At 32.3% G+C, this 12,003-nt stretch overlaps 1 protein-coding gene across 1 annotated transcript; it reads left to right on the plus strand.

Moving 5' to 3' along the window:
• Positions 1–917: 917 nt before the first annotated feature.
• On the plus strand, positions 918–3,224 carry LOC146910686 (D-mannose binding lectin protein with Apple-like carbohydrate-binding domain-containing protein). The gene has a single exon (XM_085726408.1). The coding sequence runs from the start codon at positions 945–947 to the stop codon at positions 2,448–2,450; it is 1,506 nt and encodes a 501-aa protein (XP_085582534.1). The 5' UTR covers positions 918–944; the 3' UTR covers positions 2,451–3,224.
• The last annotated feature ends 8,779 nt before the right edge of the window (positions 3,225–12,003 follow it).

Consider the following 12,003-nt stretch of genomic DNA (forward strand, 5'->3'; position numbering starts at 1 on the left):
CAACTTCCATGACAACTTTGTTTTTCTTTATTTTGATTGGTCAAAATCAATAAAGAGAGAAAAAGGTAGAGAAAGAATAAGAATATAATGTGAGTTTGAGAGATAAAGTTGTCAAAAGTTTTTAGAAATTGATTGTACAAATATCATTTCTCTTTTTACATTTCTTTTTTGACAAAATCCGCCATTTTTACATGAAACATATTCTTCAAGGACTAAATGATATTTTCAAGTTGGGTAAAGTTTCACCTAACTAATTAACACAGTCGACATGTTAGTTCATCACTTATTAACGCGGACCCATTTAGTCAAAATTCATATGAAACAAATAAAATACGTACGAATGCTTATTTTCGTTTTCTAACCTTTTTCATTTTCTCACTATCGATCTTTTTTCATCACCAACATATACCACATTCATAACACTATATTTTTTATAACTTAAGGTATTTAATGACAAATTAAATTACACACCATCGATTTTTTATGTAGACAACTGTGGTCGTTGAATTGATATGTATACTATCAAGGATTGAGATTCCAATACAATTTTATTTTATTTTTAAAAAAACACCAAATTTAAAATCTGAACGGTTAGATATGGAGGAAGCAACGATCACGGTTGTCCCAATACTATATATATAAATCTGACGGCAATCATGATCCTTTTAGTGGGTGTATGAATGTTTATATAACATTTTTTCATGTTCTAATTATAGTAAACGCACCAACACCAATTGATCCGTTTTTGTATTTTTATTTCGAGTATCATTAATGGAGATATAATATAGTAGTATATTATTCTACTCCCAACCATATAGTAGTAGTATATTATTCTACTTGTATTTTTGTATCTAATACTATACTATTATATACAAAGCCTTAACCTTATAAATATCATATAGTCCACTCTCATGTCTATCCAGTTGCTTCTACAATATTCAAACATGTATGCAACACATAAGCTTCATTTCACAAATATAATTCTCGTTCTATTCTTTTCTACTACCTTAACATCTTTTGCAACAATCACCACTTCCATCCCACAAGAGCTTCTCAAAGGCTTCTCCTCATCTCCACTCTCAACATCCACCTCCTTTCAACCCATCCTCACCGATCCTACCGGAAACTTCTCTCTCGGGTTCCTCCGCCACAACCAAAACGACATAAAACTCGCCGTCGTTCACACCCTTTCCCTTGAACCACTATGGACGGCCAACCCAACCCACACAGTATCTTGGTCCCACACCACGCGCCTCTTCTTCAACGGTAGTCTTGTTTTGTGGGACCCACAAAGAACCCTATCATGGTCAACATCCACCAACGGTGAGCGCGTGGTTCTTCTCAATACCTCAAACTTACTAGTACAAACAAAAACAACCTCAAAAACGCCACTTTGGGAAAGTTTCCATTTCCCCACAAATACCCTCGTACAAGATCAAAACTTCACTTCAAACATGTCTTTAGTATCAACCAATAATCTCTACTCTTTACGTTTAGGTGACACTTTCATGGGTTTATACGAAAATCACGACAAAGAAAAAGGTAGTTTGTTAACAAAACGGTTATTTTTGTTATATTGGAAACGTTCTGCACTACAAGCAAAATCTAAAATCATAGAAGGTGATGGACCCATTTATGCAAGAGTAAGCACCGAGGGTTATATTGGAATGTACCAAACAAGTTCTAAACCTGCTGATGTTCAGAAATTCAACAGTTTTCAAGAAACTTCGTCGTTTCTTTTGGTTAGGTTAGAACAAGACGGGAATCTCAAAGGGTATTATTGGGATTCAACAAAGTCTAGTTGGATACTTAACTTCCAAGCTATTAGCGAAACTTGTGAGCTTCCAAATCCATGTGGTTCGTATGGTTTGTGTACCCCGGGTGGGTCTAGTTGTTCTTGTTTAGATAACAAAGCTAGGTTTGAACCGGGTGGGTGTTTTAATGATGATGATGGTGATGGAGGTGGAGACTTGTGCAGTGGAGGGATTGGCGAAGAGAATAGTTACAAGATTCTGAGAAAGGTTGGAGTGGAGCCACCGCATAAAGAGTTACTAGAGGAAGTAACAACGTTATCTTTAACAGAATGTGAGGGTTTGTGCGAGAAAAATTGTAAATGTTGGGGAGCGTTGTATAATAACCAAACCGGGTTTTGTTATGTTTTGGATTATCCAATAGGAACAATGTTAGGAACAGGGGATGAGTCAAAGGTGGGTTATTTTAAAGTGAGGAAAGGTGCACGGAGAAGGAATAGGGTTGGGGTTATTGTTGGAATTGTGGTTTCTGTTTTGGTTGGGATTGTTGTTGTTGGTGTTGTGATATGTGTAGTGAGGTGGAAAAAGAGAAAAGGGGGTATGAAAGAGGAGGATGAGAATTGGGCTTTGCCTGGCCCGTATAGGAATCTTGGATCCGAAAGTTTTAGATCCGTCGAGATGTCGAGTAGTGCGCATTAAAGAAATATTGGTGTGACGGAAGGGGTGACGTTTTTTGATGGTTGACATTGGGATTTTCAATTGATTATGATTATCATCATTTTGTACCCATTTGGATTTTGGGTGTGTAGTGGGGTGGGGTCCTTTTACTCTAATATTTCCACTCAGCATGGATGAATCTAGTGGTTGGTGCATCTGTGCATGTGACGTGACCTTCCTCCACTTCCACTTGAGTTGCTTTGACTATTCATTTTTCATAGATTTGGGCACAATGGATGAAGTGCATGCAGATTTGGTGAAATGTTCGACCAAATTTGACTATGGTGAGTTTAATTTGTTGTATATTCTCTCACCAACTGGGGAAACAAGTTTGGAGTGGTGGATGAAACCAGTTACTACAGTATTTTGGGCATGGTGGAATCAATTTTAAATTCAACGACCGAACTCAAATTTTAAACAAGTACTATAGTAGTTGTCTGATTTTGATGTCGGGCGTACTATTTTATCTTGCAATTTGCACTGAAGTGTAGTTGACTAGAAAACTGCGGCCACTAATTCATTTTCTTTGCAAATGGCGGAAAAGAAAAGAACGTTAGGAGATGGAAAATGTTTAATTTCCCAACAGAATTTATCCCGAATACATCACGAAGAATGTTGATTCGTCGGTTTCACGTTAAATTTGTGTGTAAAAGTCGGAAAATCAAGTAGTTTGTTTTAATGTGTAACACTTCGTTATGTTTTCGCGAAATAATTTTTTCTCTACATATAGGAATGCTGTTAAGAAATTTGTCAAAATATTGTTGTTTATGTTTTTTTAAGAATTTTTGTTAATTTTACTTGTTAATAGGAAGAAAACATATTCTCAATGTTTACAATACTCAAGCAATTTTGAAAATAATGAAAATGACAAAAAATGTTTCTATTCTTTTAAGAAATACATCATACTTTTGATAAAAAATAAAATACATCATACTTTTAAACAAAATAGGATGTTCTTCTAAGAAAACACTCCTACTTACAATTTTATGATCGAATGCATATTACTTTTTATAAAATATTTCATAATATTAGTTGGATAAGGAGTTAACTAACCTGTATAATTGTGAGTTTTATTTCTGCTTTAATGTGAGAATCTTTTTAGTGGATGATCTAACATGTTATTGAGTCTTGAGATGATTTTAATGAGCCTTATGAGTGCGTCCTATGACAAAAATCACCTAATCAAAAAGAACGTCGTCTCATACCCGGATCAAAATGTTAATGAATGATAAAAATAAATTGAGAGAATGAATATCATACACAAAGCTGTTGTTGACGGCGAAACACGGCTGAATGCCAAACGTCAGACTTATGGTGGTGCCATATCCAAGTATGGTGTTGCGGCGCCATCATCCTTCACAAATTGGCCATATTAGTTTTGGTGGGGTTTAACATGGGAAAGGGGAATTGTTTCCCACCATGGGAAAGTTTTTTATGACCATTAGATAATGTAAGGAACATAATATTGTCATAGTCTTTCAACACTAGATTATTTTTACATTGTCTTCCATCATCCTTCTTTTTCCTCCATGTCTCTACTCACCCACCACCACCAACAACAACCTCTCAAATTCCAGCTATTGACCACCACTGACTCCATCTTCATCACGTTGTTCTTAAAACACCCAGTAAATAAAATTAAAGAACAATTAACATGAGATACCATTGCAGATTTTGTATGATTGTTTTTAACTTAATGTTTTCTTCATTAATGTTCGATTTTGTTTTCCTATGAACAAACAAGATTCTGAGTGTTATAATCCAAAAGTCATATAATTATTTCATGAAACACAACAAAATTTATTTTCGATTTTTTACTTAATTTTTTGTTGAACAATTAAGTTACAAACAAAACAAGTTAATTCATAGGAAAACAAAATCAAAACCATTGCCGTGAGCAACTTTTGATGTTTGTTTTTAACTTGATTTTTTGTTCATTAATGTTCCCACACTTTTTTATTCTTAGACTTGGTGATTTTTATTTGCATGTGTTTTAAGGTTCTTGCAAAAAAGGCCAAGAATCAATGTGTTTTTGAGTTTATGAATGTTACCTGGAAAGGCTTTGGTAAAACATGGATTTCAGATCTCTGCAAAATTTTGGTATCCATGGGTTGAAGACAATATGAAAGAGAAAGAAAAAAAATATAATACAGGCAGTCTATTATAAAATATGTACACCTAATTAATCTAATGGTCATAAAAAACTTTCCCATGGTGGGAAACAATTCCCCTTTCCCATGTTAAACCCCACCATTAGTTTTTCCGAAACATGACTGATTGTGCAACAGATGAGATAGTTGATTTAGTCTTGTATGTATGATTATCATGTAATCTCAGATTATATGTTTGTTATCCTTAGCTCTCTAAAGGTTGTTGTACGCTCCCTCTAATATTGTGGGGACAACCTAGACTATTAGTGTGAGCGTTATCATGAACAACCATTTCCATCGTGTCGTGGCTCTATACTTTATAGGCTATACACGATATTACAGCTCGAGTGTGAGAGCGAAGCAACACAGTTAGAACATATTTCCTAAAAATATCAGATAAATTACACAAAATGCTAAGGTTTAGCAAAACCAAATAAACGTGTATTTGGGATTGGACAGTTCAACTTTCTCAAGGTTTTGTTCTAGAGTTTGGAGGATAGGGCTATTTTCAAAAATTGATAAATTTGTTTAGAGATTGATAAATTTGATTAATATATTTTTAATTTTAAGAATATTATAATAACATATATTGAATTTGAATAATTAATTTAACAAAAGTGCTATGTAGCACGTGACGAAAGGCAACAAGCAAAAATAGTGGAAATCATTTGATGGAGAGTAAAACGTGGGAGAGAGAATTCAATTGGATACGGGAAGGAATAAAAATCTAAGGGTGGTGAATGGTTCGTTGCTTCTCGTGCGTGTATATTGTCGTACTAAAGAGCATTTTCCTTAATATAAACCCTCTAAAATCCTCTTTCATTATAATTTTTAAGTTCTCTCAAATTTATGAGAATTTTATATTATGAAGAAAAACGAGTTTAAAGCATTTTTTAATTCCTCAAATTGAGAGATTTTGAGGGGAGGGGAGGGATGTTAATTTTTTTTTTATTATATTGCCAAATTTCCCCTAAGTTTTTTTTTATTATATGAAAACAATCCAAAATTATCCTTTAAACCACAAATACAGAATTTCACTCAACGTGCACCTTCATTCGCACTTAAATCAAGATAAACTGGAAAAACTGATATGCACTAGTAGTAGTCTAAGCAAATTTTTTTTAGCTAAACCATTGGAAGAAAACAGAAAAATAACAAAAGATTCCGAGTGGGGTATATTTTGGTTATCATCACATAATCTTCAAAATTTTAAAAGGAAATAGAGGAGACAAAACCAAACAAAGATGAACCAAATAAAGGTTGAAGAATTCTGCTCTTTACCCAAATGGTTTTGCTCACTCCCAAAGTAAAAGTCTAAAATACCCCTACGCAACTTAACTTGCGCTAGTGTATTCTGAGCTTATGTTAAGTCACGCTACGTGACTTAACATGCGCTAGTGTATTCTGAACAGAAATACATTAGCGCAAGTTAAGTTGCGCTGCGCAAGTTAAGTTGCGCTGCGCAACTTAACTTGCGCTAGTGTATTCTGAGCTCATGTTAAGTCACGCTACGTGACTTAACATGCGTTGGTGTATTATGAACGTGACTTAAGTCACGCACCACTTAGCACTAGCGCAAGTTAACTCACGCTAGTTGAGTGAGTTAACTTGCGCTAGTTATAATAGAAACGTGACTTAAGTCGCGTTGCATGACTTAATTCTGATCTAAATTAACTTCTTAACTTTAATCTAAATTATTTTATTAACATTATTCTGAAATTATTTTGTTTATATTAATCTAAATTATTTTCTTAACTTTATTCTAAATTATTTTATTAACATTATTCCGAAATTATTTTGTTTACATTAATCTAAATTATTGATTCGATATTATTCTTTAAATAAATACAAATATTAATAAAAGTAAATACAACATTAGAAAATAAAAGCAAATATAAAATAAATGAATAAAATTGATGCATATAACAATATCTTATTTTATTAATAATTCATACATTACAACAATTGTCATACAATAATTTTGAACTTATTCACTAAATCTAATTATTTTCTCCTTTTTGGGGTAAAAAGTAATCAATCTTCGTGGGGTAAAATAATGAGCAGCCTTCTTGGGGAAAATACATCATCAACCCTTGGGCTAAATTTAAATCTGGTTTTTTTTTACCACAAGAAGTTCTTTTTACCCACGGTAAAAAGTTTCTGCGGTTAAAAAAGCAGATTTAAAATTATCCCAAGGGTCGATCACTTCCCCAAGTCTGCTACTCACTATTTTACCCCGACGAATTTTGATCACTTTTTACCCCAAAGAGAATATTGAAAAAAAACAAAGAAAGAAGAGAATTAGAGGGAGAGAGTGGGAGGAGATAATGTGAGGAATATAGGAAGTATGTGAGGGTATTTATAGGTAGAAATGAGAACTTAGGTTGTATCTAACATATATGTGGTCAAAAAAAACGTGTGAAAGTGGTAAAAAAACATGTTTCTTTAATGTTGAAAAGCTGATCAAAGTTGGAAAAACGTTTGTTCTTCACCGGCCAACTAGCGTGAGTTAACTTGCGCTAGTGCTAAGTGGAGCGTGACTTAAGTCACGTTCATAATACACTAACGCATGTTAAGTCACGTAGCGTGACTTAACATGAGCTCAGAATACACTAGCGCAAATTAAGTTGCGCAGCGCAACTTAACTTGCGCTAGTGTATTTCTGTTCAGAATACACTAGCGCATGTTAAGTCACGTAGCGTGACTTAATATAAGCTCAGAATACACTAGCACAAGTTAAGTTGCGTAAGGGCATTTTGGACTTTTATTTTGGGAGTGAGCAAAACCATTTGGGTAAAGAGCAGAATTCAAGGTTGAAGACATGGTTTTATTCTGTTACATGAGAAAGTTTATAAAACTGGAAATTGAATAAATAAATGGGCCAAAGCCCAATCTTTTAAACTATTTTGTTTCTAATAAAATTCTGTGAAAATAATTTAACCCCCACCAAATATCTCGCAAGCCCCTTTTGCCATTTCGTTGCTTTCATGTTACTTTATGCAAAGTAATTACTAAAGAGTGTTGTTGAAAAGTACAATTCATACATGAGACAATTACAATTCATACATGAGACAGTTATTTGTTGCTAATCAATTAATACCCTGCTATATTAAATAAATAAAATCTCAACAATTTGCATATACACACTTTTGAGATAAGATTGAAGAGAGCGAAATACAATGTGGAGTGATCAAGTAAGGAAAAAAATCCAACAATCGATGTGACTCATTTTATCATCAATTGTATAAATCTACCATGACAATGAGTAACTATTTATGTCTTTTGTTCGGATTAGATGTAATTAACCATACTCTTATGTATTTTTTTTATCATGTAATTATAATTCTAGTTTTTCATGAATACCAATGCTTATCATTGTTCTTAATGATTTTCCGACTCAATCATGAAATGATGTTCTGATTTAGATTGTCAGTAAAAGATGCTTTTTGGATCTCGATTTAGGATACTACTCCCTCCTTCCCATAATACTTGACACAGTTGACTCTATTACGCATACCAATGCATAATTTTGAGCTTAAATATCTTGAATAATATATCAGAAAAAATTATGAAAATTTAATATTTTGAAAATACTCATCGAGACGAATCTAACGACATCTTATATGATATTATTTACCTTTGTGTATTAGTAGAAAAATATGGTTAAAGTACGTTAAGTCAAAATTTTAGATTTTCAAATGTGTCAACTATTGCGGGACGGAGGGTGTAATGTGTTGAACATGATAAAGTTTAGGAATAGATTTTGGTTTAACAATCAGAGACAATGTCGGATTGTTAATGTTATCATACCGATGATAAATAATGTTTGATGAGAGACTTGTGGAGATATTTATTTAATAGTAACTTGAATATCTACAAGAGCATCCATAATGGAGACTCTCAATTTTGAGTACTTAAACGGATCTTATGTGTACACATTACACATTTATAATTTTTTTAATAAAGTTAAATATGTTTTTGGTCTCTATAAATATGTCAACTTTTCGTTTTAGTCCCTCTAAATTTTTTCTTCAACTTTTAGCCTCCTAAAAGTTTTCCATCTTCCCTTTTGGTCCCTCCTTTATGTTAACACAACACAATGCTTGTAATACAAGCTAGGGTTTTTAGGGTTATAATTTTAGAAAATTTGAGAGAATAAGAAGAAGATAGAATGAGAAGATTAGAAGTATGTAAATTGTGAATTCATTAGATTGTGAATTACACATACAAAAAGTTTATATACATGGTTTTGTTAAGTAGCTTGAGAAACAAGTCATCTTCCAAAACCTAACTACCTTTGCTAAAATAATCTTTAATCCCAACAATATGATCTCTCGGCTCATTTCTATCAATTTTACTAATGTTAACATTTTCTAAATATATGCACAAAACAATGATGTAATCTCTCACTTAGAATCTTCCTAGTTGTTGAACCACTTAAATATCTCTTAAGTCTCAATTACCTGTCCGCTATATGTTAGCGTCCTATTGCTTGTTAGACGACATATGCCATCTTTTGAAGCAATTTAAACCTACAAGTGATGTAAAGAATAAATGCTTTCATTCTCCTTTCAAATAAATAAATAAATGCTTTATTCCACCTAGATGATACACCTAGCAGTACGATACATATTTGTATTTTTTTTTTTTCAAATCAAAGAGAGTGCAAAAATATTATTGTTCAAACTAGTGATCCTAACTAAGTTATTAGCATAAACCAAGCTACTAGATCAACATATAACCAAAACAAAAGTATCATTTTCGAACTTCGATATTTACTCTGCTTGCAAAATTAAACCCATGCGTAAGCGCATCCATATCTTACTAGTTAGAATTAGAAAGTGAATTCTTACATTGCATCAAGAGAGTTATGTGTAGACGTGAAGATGTAGGAATGTCTAGTTTGAGGTCAACATGGTGTTTATACTTTGTTCACGCAAAAAATCGTGTTAATTTATAGTATGCGTGGCTTATGTATTGTTTGTAGTAATGGAAGGAAGAAAATCTCAAGCATTTAACATAGACATGGGCCTATACATTGGACTAGTATCTTCCCCACTACATTTACGAGTTTATTTAGTGAATTTCTTTTAAGCCCCCAATTATTCGTGCGCTCCAAAAATAAAGGTGTTTTTGTGAGTTTTAACCCATTAGAGAGATTTTCAAGGGATACAAAACTATACCATTTTTTAAATATTTTACAGTCCTGCTGATAGATAATGCAAAAACTGTATTCTATCCGTATTTTTTATATCTGACTTTTTTATTCCTCATCTCAAATTTTGAATTTTCTGAAAATGTTTTCTTCCTCCCAAGAGCTTACGCAACTTACTTTTCTTATTCATGACTGTTTTTGAACTAATTGTCTTGTTTGAGATCTAAGTAATTTATTCCGGCCGACCAAAGTAAGAAACCTAATTATGTTCAACTCAAATTCAGTAAAATAACCATGCCTTCATCTATGCAATCCTATTTATATGGCAATTTTTTTTGGTATTTCTGTATATTCCTTACATTAAAAGCAAAATCACCTAACACCCACAATTTTACTGTAACAATAATTAAAATTGTGTTTACTAATATATATATATATATATATATATATATATATATATATATATATATATATATAGTTTGGACTACTTTCCTCTCTCTTTATAGGCTGTCAATGGTGGTTGCATTGTAATTAGATGCCTCGCGAGACTTTTAGTTACATTTCTTTCATTTTGGTCAATAGATGTTTTTCCAAGTACTCCTAATCCTGAGCTACTTTTTACGAATAATAATTGTCAAAGGGGATTACTGAAAAAGAAAGACAAAATTACCACGTGATCGTTTAATTTAGTTTTAGATAATAATTCAGTTCTTTTCTCTCTCATTATTTTGGTTCCTTTGATATGTTCAGATATGAATTTTTAAGACTTAAATTTATAGTTTTATTTTTATATGGACTCTCAATCTTCAAATCTAAGATTAATCACCCCATATTTGCATATATATCTTTCATTTGAAACTCAAAAATTCATTTACAAACAAATTAATAAACCAAAATCACGTGGATATGACAAAAGATCAACTCGGTACATATGAACTCAAATCACAGGATTACAAATTCATTTTGCCAAAAAAAAAATGGAGAGAAGAGCTAAAATATGCGGTAAATGTTATGAGGAGTGAGTTAAAAAAAACAGATTTTTATCTTTGTAAGAAAGAAAATCTTATCAACAAAACAAGGTGGCTTCTAAGGTAAATTAAAAGTAACGTGAAAAATTTATTTTTGTCCAATAGTTAACTCAATATTATCTGTCCCCACGTAATTGGTGAGTGAAAACCAAAAAGAGAGGTACCAAATTAGGTAGACTGTTAAACTTTCCCTAATTAGCAAGTTGAATTTTTGTTTCCCACGTAACCGAAAATACCACCTTTTGTTTTTACAAAACTTTTAATACGCACTACAAAGGCAATTTATTTTATGGACAAATAGTACAAAGGCAAGTATCCTGATATATTCATACAAAGGCAAGTATATGAAAAGTTTCTCTCAACAAAAAAGAAAAAAAGAAATTGTATTAAAAGTTCAAATTGGCTATTCTAGCTCTATTTCCATTGTCTTTATTTTAATAAACGGAAAGTATAAACTTTTTGTAACTTATATAGTAGTAACTAACTCGAAAGATAAGTAATAAAGAAAGTTTAAACTTTAAACCCCTTGAATAATATGTATCTTAGTTTCAAGTAGGTGAATCTCCAGCCTGACTTTAATTCGTGGGTCCAACTATCACTTTCATCTTTGCATCTTCATCTCCATTTCTCACTCAGCTTCGTTATTATCTTTTACTACCTCCGTCCCAATTTAATTGACACAATTTTGTTTTTCACACATATTAAGAAAAATGTATAAATAAAGGGGAAAGTGGAATATATTGTATTGGGAATGATAAAAGTAGTATTATTTAATGTTATATTGTATTGGAAATGATGAAAGTTGTATTGAAAATTGAAATGAATCAGTTATTTTGGGACACTTTTTTTAAGAAAATGGGTCAGTTATTCCGGGACGGAGGGAGTACATTTTATGTCACATTCATCCCAACCCACATGTCAAGCAAATGAAAATACCCTCCTTAATTCAGCCTATTTAAAACATCTTGCTTTTCATACAAACCCACCTTCCTAAACTTGCTCACTATTCAATATTCAATGCCTTTTTGCTTCTATCTTCCTTTTGTATGAGAAATGCCTTATTGCTTATATATTTTGGGTAATGTTAACGAGTGCCCCCGGTGCACTGGTTAAAGAAACTAAAAAAAGGAAGTTTTAAAATGAAAGTAACACTTTTTATGCTTTTGAAAAGTTGACAACACAAATTCCAACGTAATACTTAC

The sequence above is a fragment of the Medicago sativa genome, chromosome 7 (genome assembly GCF_051527215.1).
Source record: "Medicago sativa cultivar Bolivia chromosome 7, Bolivia_mono, whole genome shotgun sequence".
NCBI classification, from domain to species: domain Eukaryota; kingdom Viridiplantae; phylum Streptophyta; class Magnoliopsida; order Fabales; family Fabaceae; genus Medicago; species Medicago sativa.